Source organism: Euprymna scolopes, chromosome 26 (genome assembly GCF_053919585.1).
Source record: "Euprymna scolopes isolate OS-2025 chromosome 26, ASM5391958v1, whole genome shotgun sequence".
In the NCBI taxonomy this organism is placed as follows: Eukaryota; Metazoa; Mollusca; class Cephalopoda; order Sepiida; family Sepiolidae; genus Euprymna; species Euprymna scolopes.
The window spans coordinates 57183234-57204782 of NC_136507.1; the positions used below are offsets into that span (position 1 = coordinate 57183234).

Genomic DNA, 21549 nt, shown 5'->3' on the forward strand with positions numbered 1-21549 from the left:
TTTTCCTTGTTGCTTGATAGAGAAAGGGTTGGATTTAGATTTCTTTCTCTTCAGTTCAAAATAAGAGAAGTGGATGTTGCTATTTTTAGCACAGATCAGTATTTCTGTTTGTTTTGCCACAAAGTGGTGATTGTGAGATTGTTTACCCTTAAAAAAAAATGGCCGTCGTAGTAGAAATACAAAACATGGCATAAGCACACCGTGACAAGAGAAACAGAATTAATTGGCGATGTCGTAAGTGAAAGATTATCAGCCCTAGAACAGCAAAAGAATCACTTTTGTTAGCTCTCTCTATATAGCCCAAATAAGATGGCATGTGAGCGACATTCCCGCTATGATTTATGAAGGTGTCAACAATAAAAAAGTTTCTTGGGTAATCAACAGCCAATCAAAAGAAATCGTCTCTAAAACCTCAATGTTAAAAAAATTGCTATGATAACCAACAGCCAATCAAAAGAAACCGTATCTCATGTTCCTTACTTATTCTGAAGACTTTTGAACACCAGTAATTTTATTATAACTTTTGTTTTAATAAACGAAAATTGAAAATTTTTGTTTCAAAATATAACTGACAAGGTAAGCCACAAACTGTAAAAATTGTTTGCAATTTGATCGCAAAATGAGTGAGCAGTGAAGCATTAAAATAGTTCCAAATGAGTAAAACTAACACTTAAGCATATATTCAAACACGGTAGTGTTTGATTGTTATATGTGAATGGGGGGGGGGGGCATTTATATATATAAAATAGTAATAAGAAATTGGTATATCACATTGGTTCACTCATAATATCTTCTTTATTGAGTATAAGCAATTCAAACACGGACATGTTTTATTAGCTCGATGAGATTGTAGCTTATCAAAACTAATGATCGAAACATTTCCATGGATTTGTAGTTTTACATATATTTGTATAAATAAAAATAAAACACACAATTGGAACTTGCTTCTGTTCTTACAAAACTGTTCAACAGTTGCTTAAAAGAGAAATGCTTTTCATCGCCTTGGAAAATTTCATCAGTTTGCTCAAGCATTTAAAAACACTGGAAATTTGTCCTTTACATCTCAATAATGACCAATTAGTCTTCTGTGCAACTTGAGTAAGTTCTTTGAATCTATGATAAATGAAGAAGTTGTCAATCACCACAGCAGAAACAGCCTACTCAGTGACAAGCAATATGGATTTTGTCCTGTAAGTTCAACAGATGATGCCCTAACTGTGATATCACACAGAATCAGTGAATCTCCAGATAGAGGCTTCACTTATAAAGCAATAGCTCTTGACATATCAAAATCCTTTGATAAAGCTTGTCATAAAAGGTCTACTTTACAAACTTACTAGGTATGGCATATCTGGAAATGTCTTCTCAGTCATCAAATCCTTTCTCTCTGAAGCACATAGTATCAATGCTGCCACGCTTCAAGGATCCATTCTGGACCCAACCTTCTTCCTGATATTTATCAATTACCTCCAAAATCACATTCTAACATCATTCATTTATGCAAATTGTGCAATTATCTATGGCAACACTTCGAAATGCATTAATGATCAAAATCTTTCCCATTTCCAATCTTGAGCACGAGATGCAATGAGGATAAAGGTGAATGGTGGCTTTTAATGTGTCTAAAACCAAGATTCTATCTTTTCACTACCAATGCTCGGATCCTCACTTTGCCCAAAGCGAAATGATAAGCTTCTGAGACTGACCTTCACTTCACACTTGAAATGAAAATTCATTGCTAAAAAAAAAAATGGTTGGATCATTCTACTGCCTGACGCATCCTCTATTTGTATAAGAGTCAAAAAATGGCATAAGATGGAGTACTGTTGACACATCTGTAGAGGTGCCATTCAATGCACCCTTTCCTGCCTTGAGTGCTCTCATTTTTTTTACGCTACAGCCACTTTCTTACAGGAGAGATGTTGCTAGTCTTTCTCTACATTTTTCTTTCATGGTAGGTGCTCGACTGAGCTCCAATCTATGGCTCTCTCTTGTAAAAATTTACAAAAACTCATCTACGTTCAACCCCTATCAATAATTCCCTTTCTCCCTCTGTGTACCTAAAACGAAATGGAAATCCATAAACAGAGTTTCTTTCTGAAAACTACCTAAACTATTTGTGGAACATAATACCACACAACTACTTCCCAGCTGACTATAACAGACATTTTCAAGTACAATATAAATAAATTCTTGTTGAGCCGTTGATCAAATTCTGACTAATTTGAACCATCGTTATCAGTCATCACGGTGTTATATACCCATCCATCTGACAAACTCATTACCTTTATCCTCGAGTGGCATTTTGGTCTTGATAAGTGGGGGTCCATTTTTTTATTATATATATATATATATATATAATTAAAACGAAAGATGAAGAATAAAAGTTATATATAACTTTATTATATCATTAGAACAATAAGGAAACATTAATGGGTAAATTAAGAAAAAAACTTTCTAGGCAATGGCATTTCAAAGCTAAATGCTTCTCATCAGAACAGGAAAAGGGCCAGAATTAAACGAAAGGCAAATATAGGAAAAAACTGGTTTAATGACATTCAGATATGAATGAGAATGAAGGAATAAGATAAAATGGTAAATAATAATTAAAAGTAGATACAAACTATAAGGGTAAATAGGATGGGTAGTATATATGTAGGATTTTTTTTTTTTTTTTTGTACTAAGTACAAAAAAAAATCCTTCATTCTCATTTCATATCTAAATGACATTAAGCAAGTTTTTTTCTGTAAGAGGTGGATGTAGTTTTTTTTTTGTTTTTTGTATTTGCATTTTGTATAATTCTGGTCCTTCTCTTATTCTGCTGAGAAGCATTTAGCTTCAAAATGCCATGACCTAAAGAGTTTTTTCTTGATTTTCCCCTTAAATTTTCCTTATTGTTCTGATGATATAATAAAGTTTGATATAAATTTTACTCCTCATCTTTCATTTAATTTTATTGTTTGCTCCTCTTAATAGTGTTGAGCTTTTATTTCTGATAAGTTTTGCTTTGTTTACTCTTTTTGATAACATAATTAGTATCTGTTCTGATGCGACACTTCACCTTTTTAGTCCTCGGTCAGAGGATGAGAAATCCTTCATGATTGAGGCAATTTTTTTCCTATCAAGAATGCCCTATTTCGGGGAGCTAGATTATCCCCATATTAAAAACCAACCTTGTGTCTAACTCTGCCCTCGTGGTGAGGCATGTAAATCGGAACAACAAAAGTTTAAAATAGATTAAAGAATTACTTGTATATTAAATATTTTCAAAAATGTCAGCTACAGGATTATTATGTTGCTGATGAAAGTGTTAAAACAAAAATGCTGATTGGATTTGTAAATATCGTCGTGTTTAAGGATTCGCCTCGAACATTTCTATTGTATATAAAATATGTAGGTGACTGCACTGATGCAAAGGAGTAGGCGAGGCGACTCGAAGTCGGCAGCAAACAGTGTCAGATCAAAAAAAGATCGCAATTATACTTAATTATTTTTTGCGTAAAATAATTACATAAAATGTTTGTTTTGAATTTGTTTTTATTAGTACTATAAAAAAACTATACTACTTCATGAAATATTTTTTAATTTCATTATTTTTTTTCGAAAAATAACATAATTTTTTATCTGATACACGGTTTGCTCGGACTTCGTGTCCTCTATTTTTCTCAATTACCATTACCTATTATTATTAAAACATTATAACCTGACCAAAACATGTTTAAATGTTCTAAATTTTATTTTTATCTTTTTATTTTTTTTATAATATTTTAACCGCGGGATTATTATTAGTTGCTGAAAGCGTCACTGTTGAAACGAAGAATAGGATTGGCTGATATTTAAGGATACGCATCGAATATATATTTATTATTGTCATTATTATTACTACTATTATTATATTAAGTTAATATAACATGAAAGGAGTTTAAATAATATATATATTAAAATTTTATATTAAAATTTTTGTTTTGTTAATATGTTAACTGCGGGATCATTGTTAGTTTATGAAAGGAAGATTCTGATTGGCTGAATTTACGTCAACGGAAATCGCCTTGTCTATAATAAGGTGAATGAACGTGTGACGCAATTCATTAGAACTTCTCCTTCGTTGAACCTTTCTCGAGGCTACTTAATTTAATATTATTATTATTATTATTATTATTTAGAAAACACTGAAAACAGTCTTAACGAATAAAAGTGTGCTAAAATTTCCGTCTTGAAGAAAGTATGGCTGGTAAAATGCCTCGAATGGCCCAGTTGCACTGCCCGGCTCATCCGGAATCGTCCCTGATTGAGGATTACCATGCCGGGGATATGATTTGCTCCGAATGCGGTCTGGTAGTCGGTGATCGAGTCATTGATGTTGGTTCTGAGTGGCGAACCTTCAACAATGACAAAAACACAAAAGATGCATCTCGTGTCGGTGCTGCCGAGAACCCACTACTTGATGGGAGCGACCTCTCTACAATGATCGCCAGCACGTCGACTGGACAAACCCTGTTGGATGAGAGCGGAAAACCCATGTACCATAGTCGAAGAAACTTGAGCGTGTCAGATCGAACCCTGTTGACGGCATTCCGAGAAATTGGGCAAATGGCCGAGAGACTCAATCTACCCAAAATGATTGCCGATCAGGGCAACACGTTATTCAAACAGGTCCACGAGAGCAAATCTCTCAAGGGCCGGGCGAACGATTCAATCGCATCGGCGTGTATGTACATCGCCTGTCGTCAGGAAGGAGTACCAAGGACATTCAAAGAGATATGTGCAGTTTCCAAAGTTTCCAAGAAGGAGATTGGTCGGACTTTTAAACTGATTTTAAAGACCCTCTCGACCAATGTGGAGTTGATTACGACGGGCGACTTCATGTCGCGGTTTTGTTCCAACCTCAGTTTATCTAATTCGATCCAAAAAGCAGCGAACCACATTGCCAGGAAAGCCGTGGATATGGATCTGGTCCCTGGTCGGAGTCCCGTAACTGTGGCCGCAGCGGCTATTTACATGGCCTCTCAGGCCTCGGATACCAAGAAAACACAAAAAGAAATTAGTGAAGTAACTGGTGTGGCCGAAGTCACTATACGACAGTCGTACAAGCTCATGTATCCGCGGGCCGAAGCCCTTTTCCCGGAAGAATTTAAATTTGATACCCCTATTGAACATCTCCCAACTCAATAATCATTCTTCTTTGTTACATGTGACATTATTGGTCCTCTTGCATTTTAAGGAAACTAAAATAGGATGAAAAAAAAAAAAAAAAGGAACAGCAGTCGTTTTACACCGGTTGAAAGAATGCCATTGATTGGATAGCGAAATTTTGATGTCATTTTATAAATAAAATGGAATAATGAAATTGACAATATTAGAAAACAGATTTTTTTTTTTTTTTACTTTTATGAATGAAGGTATTTTTAAAACAATTTTTTTTTTTAACGTAATTTTATAAAAAGAAATGATAAAAAATGATATTGCAATTGACAATATTAGAAAACAGATTTAAAACAGTATTTAATAATTAATAGTATAAAAAATATTGTAAAAGAATTTTTTCATTTTTTTTAAGTTAAGATAGAATTTAAAAATTGAAATTATTGTAAAATAATTTAATAAGTATTTAATAATAGTATAAACATAATTAATGTAAAAGAATTTTTAAAGAGTTAAAGTCATTTAAGTAACAATTCGATCGCCTATTTATAGTGAGCCATTTTATTTTAATTTAAAAAGTTAATTAGATCTGTCGTTACTATAAAATATTGATAGAATTATACCAGTTGAAATTATTGTAAAAAATTTTAATTACTAAGTATTTAATAATTATTGGTATATAAAAATAATACCGTAAAATAATTTTTTAAAAAGTTAGTCACATTTAAGTTACACAATTCGATTGCCCATTTATAGTGAGCCAATGGGCCATTTGTCTTTATTTTAAAAATTAAAAAAAAAAAAAAAGGAAATCTGTGCAAATATTTCCGCGTATATGTATCAGAACAATATCCGTTCTAATTATCTTTATTTTGTTGTTTGTAAAAATAAAAAAATAAAAATAAAAAAATAAAAAAACTACTTCATAGGAAACGTGGACCCTGCGTACTGGCTGCTCCCTGAAATGCGCAACGTTTTTGCACTTTCTTCGTATATATCTCGTAAACCCTTTTTTTTTTTTTTTTTTTTTTTTTTTTTTTTTAAGCATGTGTATTTATGAATGAAAACCTTTTGGGCATGCGCTTTCAGGGAGCATCCATAAAAAAAAACGTTTTCCTTGAAGTACAAAAAAAATCCGTTTTCTAATATTGTCAATTGCAATATAATTTCTTATTTTTAATTATTCTATTTTAAAAATTACGTTTAAAAAATTGTTTTAAAAATCATTAATTTAAAAAAAAAAATCTGTTTTCTAATATTGTCAATTTTACTATTCCATTTTATTTATGAAATGACGTCATAATTTCGCATTCGAATCAATAGCATTCTTTTAACCGGTGTAAGACGATTGCTGTTCTTTTTTTTTTTTAATTTTTCATTAGTATTATATTACTTTACTAATTCATTTCTTTAAATTTATGAGAAAAATAGAATACAACGATTTTATTTTTATTTTTTTTGTTAATTTTTACGACTTGCCCCAGCCTATTATAAACACCCCAACCTCCCCATGTTAAAAACGGCTTTCGGAATAAAAAAAAAAATAACTCCAACCTTCCCATGTTAAGAACGGCTTTCGAGGTTTAGGGGGTGTTTATTCCGAAGGCCGTTTTTAACATGGGAAGATTGGGGGTGTTTATAATACGCTGGGGCAAGTCGTAAAAATTAACTTTTTTTTTTTTTTTTTTTTTGTCGGAAGTTAAATTAACAAAAGCAGATTTCGTGTGATGCAAGGAAAGGAACTAGTGCCGAAAACTTAGGTTAACTGCCCTAAAATGGTCAGAAATGATCATTTTACATTAAATTTTAATTCGATAAAGATTCTCTAGCATAAAATTTTACATCATAGATTATTTTTTTTGTGTGTGTAACATAATTTTTAAGCAGTAATACTTTTGGTGTAACTAAAAAGCAAACAAAACTCTTAAGCATGGATGCTAGCGAAATGAAACTAAAGACAGGAAGTCCGGTCTGGGAAGCGGGACAGTTTTACATTAGTAAGCGATTTTTTAACTGATACAGGTTTGGGTCGCCCATTCTTCCGTAACGCCACATTGTTACATATATATATATATATACTCAACATTGTTGTGTGCGCGCGAGCGCACACACACACACACACACACACACACACACACACACAAAATCTAATAAATCGCTCGACATGCAACAATTTAGACAAATCAGTGTTTTTCAATGCTTATTTGAAATCAAACATAAACAGCAAAATCTTTTGTACGTTCCCGTCACGGAAAGAAATTGTCATATTCCAAAAAGCATATAAATTGGTCAATTAGTTTTATTGGGTTTGTTTGTACACATAGATTCGAAAAAGTTGTCGAAAAACAAATATATAACAAATAAATGTTATCAAAGGCAAAATAAGTTACTTTTCTACCTAACTCGATAATTTTCTAGTGTTTTTATTTAATGTAACATGTTTATTTAGCTCGAAAAACCTACAGTGTTTACCGATGTATTGGAAAATTTAAAATGGCGCCCGACTCTCTCTTTGAGATGGTAAGTTTGGGAAAAGGAGTTAAAAATAAAAAATATGCAAAATACTGTTAAAAGCCCACCGAATATGTCAGTCTATGTTACGGTAACATATATTGAGCCAGTTTCTAACAGTATTTTGTCTAGTTTTTTATTTATAACTCCTTTTCCAAAACTTACCATCTCAGTCGAGCGCCATTTAAAATTTTCCAATACATGGGTAAACACTGTTTTTCGAGCTGAATAAACACGTTACATTAAATAAAAACACTAGAAAATTATCCAGTTAGGTAGAAAAGTTACTTATCTTGCCTTTGATAACATTTATTTGTTATATATTTGTTTTTTGACAACTTTTTCGAATCTGTGTGTATACAAACCCAAATCGTAAAAGTACTTATTAATTAAATTGCTTTTAGGAATATGCCATTTTCATTCAGTGACGTGTACATATATCATGAAGATTTTTCTGCAATTTATTTATTTTTAAATGTTTAATTCTAAATAAGCATATTTTGATTAATTTTACAATAGACCAAGTTACGAAAAAGTGGTCGAAAACAAATGTTATGAAAGGCAAAAAGTTACTCTTCTACCTAGCCGGATATGTTTTTTAGTTTTTTTTTACTTGCTTTAAAAGGTTTATTCAGTTTAAAAAATAAGTAGTGTCGAGTGTTACATTAGAACAAGAAACAAATGGCCATGACGTCTCTTACATCGTTGAAATCTCTATGATTTAAAAATAAAAAAATTAAACAAAATACTGTTAGAAACTCGGCCAATAAATGTCACAGTAACATTTATTGGGTGAGTTTCTAACAATATTTTTAATTTTTTATTAAGCCATTGCCGAGACTTTGTGACCATGTAGCGCTTGACACTACTTGTTTTTCGAACCGCATAAACATTTTAAAGTAAAAACCCTAAACCTATTCAGCTAGGTAAGAGTAACTTCTCTTGCCTTTTGATTACTGTAATTGCTTCCCTACGAGATCAATGTGACACAAGTGGTCGTTTTTAATGGGGTAGGGGAGAGCAAAACCAGCTCTCCAAAAAGGACAGTAAGCAAAAATAAAATGGTCTTGGTATAGAAGGGTTTTCCTTATATTGATTGAGCACAAATTTGTTTTTTGATCAATTTTTCGTAGCTTGGTCTACTGTAAAACAAATCCACATCTTTTGGGGTTTGTTTCCCGTTTTTGGAATATGGATTTTTTTTTTTGTGTAGTCACCTTAAGTGGAATACCAAGAAAATATTGTCCGCCGTGGGAGTTGATTTATACCAGCAACTGCAAAAAAAAAAAGGTTGCAGGCGCAGGTTATATGTTCCTCTAAAATTAACTTCAAAAAAAGAGAAAGAAAAAAGTTGATTTCTACAACAGTAGTGCGATAAAAACAAACTAGCATTCTTTTGTTTATTAGTACAAAACTGAAATTACTTTCAAATCAACAGTTTAAAGGCTTCAAAATCACTTTCAAACTTCACATGCCCACAGAAATTGTGACTAACATGCTTATATATATATAATCTAACAAGACTACATGTCGTTGCCCGGCATCCTTTATAAGTTAAGAAACTAGGATGCTTGTTAAGGATAGTCAACAGATCGTTTTTTGGTTTTTTTTTTTTCTTTTTTGTCGTTTTAAGCAAATACAATATAATGTACTTAATTGTCATGGCGAAAATAGTAATGTGTCCAAAAATTACGAAAAATCACAGAATACAAAGTTCTTTATAGGTAAAAGTAATTTTTACGGAAATATGGGTAAAATTGCATTTTTCTTAGGTTTTAAAGTAGACAGCAAAGAGTTCACACACAGTTGAACATAACTCAAAACGAATATTGAAGATTACTTTTCCATGGCTGCAATATTTGTTGTCTATAGCGATAGACTTTGTTTTAAAAACACAACACAATAGCAGTTGTTCTACTTAATGAATTTTCGTAACTTTTAGATATATTACCATTTTCGTCACGATAATTAAGTACATAATATTGTTTTGCTTTGAACGATATTTTTAAAAAAACGATTTCTCGAGTCTGTCTTAACAAGCACTGAAAAATAGTATCGTTACTTTATGAACAGGGTTGCTCCCTCCTATCCCCCCCCTCTGCAACTGCTTCAATATAGTAGGCAAAAGAGGAAAAAAGTAAAGTTAATTTTTAACTCCCCTTTGAATTAACGACTTTTCCAAGTTTTCGAGTCTGCTGAAAACGAATATCATATCCAAATTTGGAGCAGACTACTAGTTTTCTGAATATTAAGACATTTTTTTTTCTCCAGTGTATTAATGAATTTCAGTGGCCGTCATCATTCTTAACAAGGTGAGGGTGTTTTGTAATGCGCATCCGCATTAGTACTTATTCAGTTGGGAAAAAACATGGCAGCCAGTGAAAGTAATGAGGGTCATAATATCCAGAAAAATACTTGTTTGCCCCAAATTTAAATGTGATATTCGTTTTCAGCATACCTGAAAATCTTCAAAAGATGTCAATTTAAGGGTGAATATTGAGTAAAAAAAAAAGTATATATATATACCAAATGTAATGGATAGTCGACTAACTACCAGTAAAGTTTTTTCACTTGTGCATTTTAGTTTTTGATGACTTTTTTGTTTTTACATTTGAAGACTTCCACTCAGGACAGGGAGACAATTCAAGAAGTTCTTAATTAAAATTTGGTATCCCGGCATAGCATATATCTCTGGACATTTAATTTTTGCATTACTTCCCATTTTCTAGATAGTGGCAGTTGATTTGGCATCCCCAGCAAAACTATTTTAATTGAAGAAATTTATCTCAAGTAGTTTGTAAGAATACTTTTCTGTAAAAAAAATCTTTGTTTACTTTTAAGAATGTTTCAACATAAAAAGAAAGTTAACAGTTACAAGAAATTTTTAAAAAATAAAAGTAAGAATTGTTAACATAAAAATGTTAATAATAAATATTGTAATATTACATATTATATATTAGGGCTGTGACAAGAGAATATTCTTATTGTTTTGACTCTTGAGTATATATCCAACACAGTTAATTGAGAACCACCACAGCTCTGTATCTAAAAACATAAGATATACACTAGAATCAAAATAACGAAAAGAATATTCTCTTGTCATAGCCCTAATTATTGTGCATAATATCTGTTGGAAGATGTTTTATTAGGGACGCCATATCGTCTATCACCGCCTAGAGACATATGCTGGAATGCCTGATGTTTTTATGTGAAAACGTATGAATTTTTTTTTTTTTGTTTTGTTAAACTAAATTTTTATAGTGAAAAATGAGCATTAAAATTTATAGGTTTGAAGTTAATATTAGAAAGTGCGATTTTTTTTTTTTTTTTTTTTTTAACATGAACATTTTTGTACAAAACTTAAATCTAATAAATAAAAAAATAATCATTAAAAATACTTTTGGAGACATTATTGGAAAACTTTAAAAACTTCTTGAATTGTCTCCCCTTATTCCGAGTGGGAATCTTCAAAAATGAAGACAAAAAAAAAAGCTCCCCAAAAACTAAAATATATGGATGTTTTTGTTTGTTTCTATTTTTTACTTTCTGATCAACTCTGGTAACCCGAAACGAATGAATGTAAAAAATTTACTTTTGCCCATAATCTGTTCAGTGTCAGATTGTATCTTATGAAATTGACTTTTGATAAATTCAAAACGTCAGTGTGAGACAATATGCTGTATCATTCTGGAATATGTAACTATAGACTCAAATGCTGCTGTAGGAGTAGGATCAGCGGTTTCTTTTTGGATTAATGAAGAGCATGTTTTGTTTTGGTTCTCAAGTTCAGGTCAATATGAAATATATAGCCTGATACTGGACTTGAAAGCCGCCTAAAAATCAGAAACTATCACAGATACATATACAAACGTTACATATTTGGATTCAAAATGAAGTTTACTCTTCTGGAATAATAGTAATATATATATATATATTTCAGACTGTTAAAAGTAAATTTCACCTTGAATCCGAATATGTAAGGTTTGTATATGTATCTGGTAGTTTTAGTCCAGTCTGAGGCTTGACCAGGAACAAAGTATTCTTGTATTATACTTTATATATTCTGTATTTAGTCAGCAAAAGAAATTATTCTAGGCTGACATAACTTTAATTTTTTGTCTCAATTTGGAGTGTTATTTTCCTCACCTTTAAAACCAACTTTGTCTAATTCTACCTTCAGAGGGGGTGGTATACTTTATGCACCCTCCAATGTTCCAAAGTGATTTTGAAGCCTTTAAACTGTCGACAAGAAAGTAATTTCTGGTTAAGTTGTATTCTGAAGATCGTTGAATTTTCCTTGGGTATTCTTGGATAAAATCGATTCTTGTGAAATTGTACATTTTTGTTTATATAATCAGATTTTAATTTACCTTTTTAAAGGGTGTAAACTTGAAGTTTATGTGAAACATCTGCATTACGTGTTTTCCTTTCATTTTCATTCGTTCTCGACTGATTTTTTTTTAACTTTTTGGCATGAAAGCGAAAAGTATGTTCAGGAGTTTTTAATTAGTTTTTAAAAGGTAAAATCAATTGTTTTGGAAGTTTTTAAATGAGTTTATAATTTTTACTATTCTCGTCTTGGTTATTTTTGCAATGTTTCCGCTGATGTAACCTGACTTCTGGAAGTGAGATGTTACAGCGGCGGAAATAAACATAAGACGACAAAAACAGTAATCCGAATACTACAAAGTAATAAATATTTTGATACAAGCAAACAAAAACTAGCAATTCGAACATCAAATTAGTTAAAATGTAAAACAGCGGTTTTGACTTTAAGTTTCTGTGTGCTAACTATTCTGTACTTTTGCCAGTAAAAAATCTTACAAATTGTTTGCACACATTAAAACTAGGCAGGTTCTGTAAAGACATTAATTATATAAATTTTATTTTAGAACAAGAAATAGAACCTAACGGTATGGCAAGAATCTATTTTATCCAAAATCTTGATATGAGAAAATCCAATGAACCCCAACAAAAGCCTAAAAAATATTTACTGATTTGTGCAACCCTTCTCACTGAAATTAAACAATAAACTTGTTTCCTGGTGGATTTTGGTAATTTTCAACATTTGCACATAAAAATAAAATGTGTACAAAAATAAATCATAAATTCTTACTTTCAGTTTAAAAAAAAATTAAAAACAAAAAAAATTGTTTTTAAGAATTTCCGCTGAACTTCGAAATAGATACCACCTCATTTTTTTATTTTATCTTTTCAAATTCCCCCCCCCCCCCAAAAAAAAAAAAGCATTTTAGATACTTTTCAAATTTAAAAAAAAAAAAAAAAAAAGCAAAAATTGTAGATTATCAGGTATTTTTTCTATTTTAGTCATATAAATTATTCTGGGAAATGGGTTCAGATACTTTCTGTGGCATTGTTGTTGGCGAATTGAGGTATGAGTCTGTTGGGTTCTGAGATCCTCACTCCCAGACCTTACCTTCTCTTTGAGAAAGAGTTAGTTTATTGCTAACTGCCTGAAGCGCCTCTACCGGGGGAATGTGGACGGCACTGCTCAGGCATAGTCTGTGCTTTGAATGTGCTGGTTTTTTCCAAACCTCTCCTAATCTTGTATTTAACCTTCTGAAGAGGTGATAATTTTATCAAATAACTAAAGTGTTGAACATTTTCTGTAACAAAACTAAATAAAATGTAATTCATAGCTAGTTAACATGCCTACAAAACTTGGTCTACTATCTAGGAGCTAACTTCACCTGTTCTGTCCTCAATCAGTGAAGGAGAAATTCTTTTAGACTGAGGCAATTTAAAATTTTGCTCAATCTAGAGTAACCCTTTTAGGGATCTGAATTTTCCCCATATTATAAAGAAGCCTTGTATCTAACTCTGTAAGGAAGTAAGTAAATTAGTGATCATCTGCAATTGATGTGAGAGGTAGAAAAGGGAGATAACTACATTACATTTTTGGTATGTCTGTGTCTGACAAAGGAGGGATTGAAACTAGTAATTCACTCTCATTTATTCACTTTTCTCATTAATCACGCGTTGGATTTTTCTGAAATTTTGCACAGTCATGCTGAAAGTAAATTTTTGCCAAAACAGATTTTCTAGGATAACTCTGGTCCTCTACCCCCTCTAGGCGGCATTATAAGGATAAAATTGTCCACTTGTGGAGGGGGATCCTATATGCTCGGCTTGTGTTATTTTTCTGAAACTACAGCTTAGACATGGATGTCATTTCCAAGCGTTTTACATGATTCAGCTTATTTATTTTTTAAACTTTGTTGTTGTTGCTAAACATGGTTTTAAGAAATGCTAAGTTATTGGTGAACAAATCCATTTCATTAAATAATTTACGTGACTAAAATACGAATTTACTATTACTGACAGTAACAAGACTACCCGTCATTATAATGCAAGTATGAAAATAATTTTCAACTTTTCATTATTTTTAAGTGATTCTGTGATTATGTGGACAGTTTCCCCTTCTCCCATACACACACACACACACGCACGCACGAAAAAAAAAAATCCGGTCATACAGTTATTTGACATTAAAAAAATTTTGTATAACATTAAGAGAAAGAATGAGATCACCTTTTTATTTTTTAATAAATTTTTATTAATTTTATTTTTCATTTAATTGAAAGCTTTTTTCATTTATTTTTGTAAGGACGGTTTCTTTTTTTATATTTATCATTTTATGTTATTGTATAGACACAATCTGATTTAAAAAATTTTTTTTTTTTTTCAGCATTGTATCAAACAGTGTTGTATGGACAATATTTATCAATGTTTCTGTATTGATTGATAATTCGGTTATAGTCATAAACATACTTCCTAACTTCCGGCATGGCTACTACCGAAAGTGGTGACAAGGCAAATCAGTTCTTTCACTTTTATTGTTCTTCAGTATTTCTATTGTGAAGCGATTTATTGAAATATAAGAAACATCTTATTGAAAAATATGCAATAAAAATTAACAAAATTATAAAAAGATAAAAATAACAATTAGTATTTATTTGCACTTTTAATAACAAAATTAAAAAATAACGGTTTATCTTAAATTTTATAAGTAATATGTTTATGAAATTATAAAAAAAATTTTATTAAAAATAAAATTATTTTATTTTAATTTATATCATAAATATGCTTATGAACGTATAAAATTAGAATTATTGAAATCAAAATAAAATTTCAAACATCATAAAAGAATGTATTCAATACATAATATTTCCAAAACAGTTTGGAAAGATTTTAATAAGTGTTTTCAATGATTCTTTTTAAAAAAAGAGCACAAAGTGTTTTCAATAATTCTTAAAACCAATTTCAATAATTCTTATTGCCAATTTCAATAATTCTTAATTAAAATAAAACTGAAAAAACTTTTCAGTGATTATTTAAAAAAAAAAACAAAAAAAACAGAAAAACGTAACAACAAAAGGATCTGTACATGAGAGATATGGGCATGAAGTTAGGAAGTATGTTAGTCGATTATAACCATACTTGACAAGACACTTGGACTGGTGCACCAGCTGATTGTCTCATCCTCTTTGACTGGGTGCAAAAGAAAAACAAGTCTCTAATCTGATAGGTCCTGCACTTATTATTCCGAGAGCATGTTACAGGGGCAACATGCTCTAGTTCTGTCAGCCATGACTGAGTATGAGTTCTAAGTAATTTGCAATTGTATTCCGAGTATCACCACACAATTGCCATTAGAATATCACTTATAACTGAATTCCATCAAGTATTTTATCTCGAGTTCGACCAGATATATCTGAAGAAGGTTGGAGGTTACATCAGCTGAAATGTCGTGAGAATAACACTCAAGATGAGAACAATAGTCCGAATAATCCAAATGATTATTTTTTTTTTGTTTTTTTTTTTATTGTGTTCATTCTGGGGCGGTCAACAGAAACAAAATTAGTTGGGAGGGAACTTGAGTTTGATTTTTTTTTTTTTTTATTATTATACTGATCTTTGTAAAATGGTCTTCTTTTTTTGTCTTGGCATTTAAAAATGTAATATACTTTTTACCATATATGAATGTAACTGGTTGTTTTGTTTTTTTTTCTTAGAAAAAAACTGACATTGGGTCAAACAACAGTCAGATTAATTTTTCTTTCTTGTATACTAGCAGTTCAACCCAGCTTTGCTCAGGCCCTATCTACTGTTCATAACTTTTTGTGCATATGTATATATTAAAAAGTGTGAATATGTACGATAATGCCTTTCTATATAATAGGCTTCCTTAACTACCATAGAGAAAAGTTGGTAGAGAACACAGAGGTCAAATTTTTTTTTAACTTTGACCCCAATTTTGATTCCCTTAACATTTATTGTTTTGGGCTCAAATCAAATTAAAATGTTTGACCCATGCCCAAGTAACCTACTTCTAAAATTTCAAGTGTTTAGACCCAAAATTGGTAGAGCCTGCAAAGGTCAACACTTTCAACTCTGACCTCTTAGCAGCAAAATTTTCATCCAAAAACTGATTAAAAAGCTTGCTGCAAGTAAAATTTCAAATGTTTAGACTCAAAATTGGCTTAATAATTTGCTAGAGATCGCAAAGGTCAAATTTTTTGTAACTTTGACCCCTTGGCAGCTGACTTTTCAGCCAAAAAACGATTAAAAAGCTTGCCCTATGTCTGATTATACTTTATGTAAAATTTCAAATGTTTAGACTAAAAATTGGCCGAGTAATTTCATATAGACTGCAGAGGTCAATTTTTAAAAAAACTTTGACCCCTTAGCATTTATTGTTTTTGGCTCCAATCAAATTATAAAGTTAGATCCATGTCCAAGTAACCTATATCTAAAATTTCAAGTGTTTAGACCCAAAATTGGCGAAGGAGTTTGGAAGAGTTCTCAAAGGTCAAATCGTTAAAATTTGACCCATTAACAGCAAAATTTCTGACCAAAACCCAATTAAAAAGATTTTCCTAAATCTCAATACCCCTTATATTAAATTTCGAGTCTGTAGACTGAAAATTGACAAGAGTAATTTGGTAGAGAAATGTACAAACACACACGCACACACATTTTCACTTTTATGGATTGAACTAATTGCCAGAGAAAAAAGGATGGGGTAATAAGAGAAGAGAGAGAAAGAGATTCATTCTTTTTGCCCTTTTTATTTTGCCATACATGCCACCAGGTAGCCATGCTAACTAGCTTTAAGTTTGTTTTTTTTGTTTGTTTTTTGTTTTACCCATTTCATTGACAAACATAGCTTTCTATCCAAAAGCTATGTTTTCTTCATTCAATTTCATTTATTCTTACATTTTATCCTGCTCCACATCTAAACAATATGATATAAATGCGGGAGTGCCCCTTGGACCTCTGCTGTTCCTGATATTCATAAATGACCTCCCCGACAAAATTGCTTCTGAGATGGGTATATATGCTGATGACACCACACTCTATAGCAGGCACGACAGGAAAACAAATGAACATATATCTAAAGTAATGGCAGAAACACTAGAGGATGACCTCCAATCAGTAGTGGAATGGGGACAAAAATGGATGGTCACATTCAATGCCGCCAAGACTAAACTGGTTTCATTCAATAGTTACAAGAAACCTTCTCTACCACCTATAGCAATGGCCAACGACTCTTTATCTGAGAGTACGTCTTTCAAGCTCCTTGGCCTAACGTTCACAGGAAACATGAGTTGTAACAATTATATCAAGGGCATTGCCAGGGCCGCTGCGAGGAAGATGGGCTCTCTCTACCGTGCTAGAAAACTTCTAACACCCGAAAGTATCCTGTACCTCTATAAGGCCACCATTCACCCATGTATGGAGTATTGCTGTCATATTTGGGCTGGTGCATCGGCTACTAGTCTCTCGCTCCTTGACAAGGTTCAAAAGAGAGTCGCAAATCTGATAGGCCCTAAACTGGCATCTAAGCTTCAGCCTCTGTCCCATCGTCGAAACGTTGCATCCCTCTGCCTGTTCTACAAGTATTTTAATGGTGAATGCTCTGATGAACTGCAAGCACTTGTGCCCCCACGACATGAACACCCTCGACAAGCTGCAAAATCCCACCCCCACACTGTAGAGATCCCTAGATGTAAAAGATCTTTCTACTCCAGTAGTTTCTTCCCCAGAACTGCTAGACTTTGGAATTCCATTCCAGGTCACTGCTTCCCCAACTGTACTGACATGCATAAGTTCAAATGCAACGTGAACCAACATCTTGCTGCCCAAATCCCTACATAGTACCCCAGTAGATGTTTCCCCTGATAGTAGCCCCCTACACCAAAGTGGCAATGTGCCTTGTTTGGGGTGAAAATGTAATAAAAAAAAAAAAAAAAAACGGTCATTGATACAGAAAGTCAGAAAACTCTTCACTCTCACACTCCTATCTACTTCCATTGCTACACATGTTCACTTGCAAGACGTCTTCATAGGGCACACATATTCATAGCACTATCATTATTTCATATTTCGATTTTACTATTATATGTTAGCTACTCTACATTTTCAACCTAAATACTGCATGCTCCTCTTACCTACAATAAATATTCCAATGATAATCTCTATATAAATAAAATGAACTCATTTTTTCTCGTCTGATTTTGACATTAATAGGATTAAAAATCAAGATATTTCATGCAAATATAATATGCACAAACGGCAGAACAATATCTGAGGTGTGTTATAGGCTTATTATTTCTCAAATTCCTCGATAATCTTAGATTTCTATACTTTTTCTGCTGAGAAGTCACGGCCAAAATCGGTTAAGATCAATGGAAGTGGTAAAATATTTTCTCTCTAATAAATTCCTCCTCCCCCTGCCACCACTTAACACCGTTTGGGGATCGTTCACAAGGAACAGTTGAGAAGAGAACACCGGTTTGGCTTCGTAGTTCTTTCATGTGAAGTTATTTAAAATCACTAAACTAAGCTGCAGTGCTCTGTGGCGTAGTGGTTAGTGTGCTGGACAATTCACATTATATTTTCACGTTCGCGCCGACCTACCGTAGTCGTTTTTTTTTTTGTTTTTTTTCCTAAACAACTGGAATGGACTTTTCTTGGTGGCCGAACTGTTAACGTTGCAGATGTTTTTTTTTTTTTTTTTTTCACACTTTATTTTCCTACTTTTACTCATGACTCCGGGTTTGATCCTTCCTACTTACCTACCATAACATTTTTTAACCCCCCCCCCCGTCCCGGAAACAAACACTCGGGCAACGCCGGGTACCCCCGCTAGTTATTTCATATTTCGATTTTACTATTATATGTTAGCTACTCTACATTTTCAACCTAAATACTGCATGCTCCTCTTACCTACAATAAATATTCCAATGATAATAAAAACAAAAAAAAACTGTATTTATCAAAGTTACAAATAGGCGAGAATCTCGCACACATACATACACAAGAAAATTTATTGATACATACATCAGTTCAATACTAAAGTTTTTATTGAAAGCACGATACCAAACAATTGAAAATGATTTCATTTTTTTTTTTTTTTTTTTTTTTCTCGAAGCTTACCACTTATCAAGTCTCGGAGACTACTCAAGTATAAGGGTTAAATGTTTGGGAGATGGTGAAACAAGATCACCCCCAGTGGAACTTTGGTAGGAATAGATTATCTCTAGGAATTTATTCATATTAGACTTGAAGATGACCATGTTATAGTCAACTGGGAAGCAGACAAACAGAATTGTTTCACAGACGGACAGCTATAGGAAAGAAACTCTGCTCATTGAATTTTTATTTAGTTTTAGGTACAGTTAGGGTATGAGAAAAGTTGGTGGTGGTTGTTTTAGCTGTTTCGAACATTTTATGGGGAGGGACCATAGATTGGTTCTCAGTCAAACATTTACCATAAAAGGATTGATAGAACTGAGACAGACTTGCAACGTCTCTTCTGTGAGAAAGAGGGAGTATGGAATTTATTGAATTTATACAATTCTAGCCTGGATGGCCGGGTGTTTGGAGGTGGGTGTTGAGCAAAAAAAAAAAAATGTGGTAGTAAGCAGGCAGGTTCAAACCTGTACCGCGAAGGAGGAAAAGAATGTGAAAAAAAAAATGTGACGTCTTTACCGTTGCATCCATCACCAAACTGGAAGTGGCGAAGGTTTAAATTAAGGCTAGTCAATCGAAAAGAGTGGATGACTTTGGAAACTATCAGCGAAAAAAGTGATCCCCTCCCTGTAGAAAAATGCCCAGTTGAGGGTGAAAGAATTAATGTTTTTAGCCAATTTTTTTATATTTGTCATCCAAAAGGTCGAGCTTCAAAATGATACCGATTTCGATGCCCGGGGGTTTGGAGGTGTGTGTTGAGCAAAAGAGAAAGTGGTAGTAAGCAGGCAGGCTTGAACCCATACCGCAAAGCAGGAAAAGAATGTGAAAAAAAACGTGACATGTTTGCTGTTGCCCCCATCGCCAAACCGGAAGTGATGTAGGTTTAAATTATGGCTTGTCAATCAAAAAGAGGGGATGACTTTTGAAAATATCAGCGAAAAAAGTAACCCTTCCCTGTAGAAAAGTGCCCAGTTGAGGGTGAAGGAATTAATGTTTTTAGCCAATTTTCCGATATTTGTTGTCAGAAGGGTCGAGCTTCAAAACAATACTGATCTCATGAAAATCCGTCGCTGCTGTCGAAAGTTTTAGGCATACATACATATGTACATACATTTAAACAGACCGGCGAAATTTATATTATAGATGGTTATCTTGTCCAGTTATCCTCTTAAGTATACAAATTTTGTCCATTCAGTCCATTTCCAATCCTCCAATAGTATCATTGAATTGATAATCTCATTAACCCTTATCCTCGAGTGGCTTTTAGACCATCATAAATAGTTACATAAAGTTATCTTGTCGAATTTACAAAATCAGACCTAAATATCGTTTAAGCTGACAAAGCAAACTTTGCTTGTGACTAACCAATTCTCATTTGTTGTACCATGTTATTGGCAACATAATAACATGTTATAATTTATATAAAAACTTACTCAGTCCAGAGAACTTCTAATATGAAACATTTTAAACAATCACCTAAAAATAAAAATAACCCAAGGGATATATTATGTCTCAGTATCTCTGATTAAACCAGATTACACACCGACATAAGAATTCTCATAAGTCTTCTGAGACTTATTACTTCCATGCTGGCTCATGACGAATTGGAAGATTGCTTTCTAAGTCTAATGGGTTCTCTTTGGCTGATTTATATTGATGTATTGCCTTCACCATGCCTGAGGAACTCCATCTAGACCTTGTATTTTAACTCACCAGAATATCAGGTGGAGACTAACTGGTGCTACACCTAGTGCAAGGGTAACGTGGAACTGTGCAAGGCAAGGACATTCGTCTCTCTTTGCTAAATATAGCACGTAATATTCCCAAATGGTCATCCATCTTGTATCAGTCAGACTTAATTTCACTTAACTTTGATCTGACGAGAACCGATGTGTCAACGTGATGATGCTGATAATAAAGGGAGAACTTGTATTAAATTAAAGAATAAGAGTTGTCTAACTTGAGTTTTTAAATGTAGGAATACAATTAAAATTTTTTCCAGCTGACTACAATATGGTTGTCTTCAAGTCTAACATAAACAAGTTTTTGATGAACCGTTCAATATAAGTTAACAAATTTACCGAATTTCCATTATTAACGATTACTATATTGTCCAATTTCTACTGTACACTCTTTAACCCTTATCCTCGAGTGGCCTCTTGGCCTTGATGTGGTGATGCCTATGTAAAAAAAAAAAATCTAAAATGCTTGGATGCAGTGAAGGCATTTTTAGGCCAGGTCGAGACGGCTAGTACGAAACAATTTTATTTATTCATGTTTCATTTGCCACTCCATCTTAGTTTTAGATATTATCAATTGAAAAAAAATATTTTGAAATTTTTCAAATTTAATCAAGCAATTCTGACCTGACACTCCTGATTCAATTCAAATCAACA

At 32.6% G+C, this 21549-nt stretch overlaps 1 protein-coding gene across 1 annotated transcript; it reads left to right on the top strand.

Moving 5' to 3' along the window:
- The first annotated feature begins 4049 nt into the window (after window positions 1-4049).
- LOC145248077 (transcription initiation factor IIB-like) lies at window positions 4050-14252 on the top strand. Its single transcript, XM_080109856.1, has one exon. It carries the CDS (start codon window positions 4226-4228, stop codon window positions 5171-5173), a length of 948 nt encoding a protein of 315 aa, XP_079965982.1. The 5' UTR covers window positions 4050-4225; the 3' UTR covers window positions 5174-14252.
- Window positions 14253-21549: the final 7297 nt, after the last annotated feature.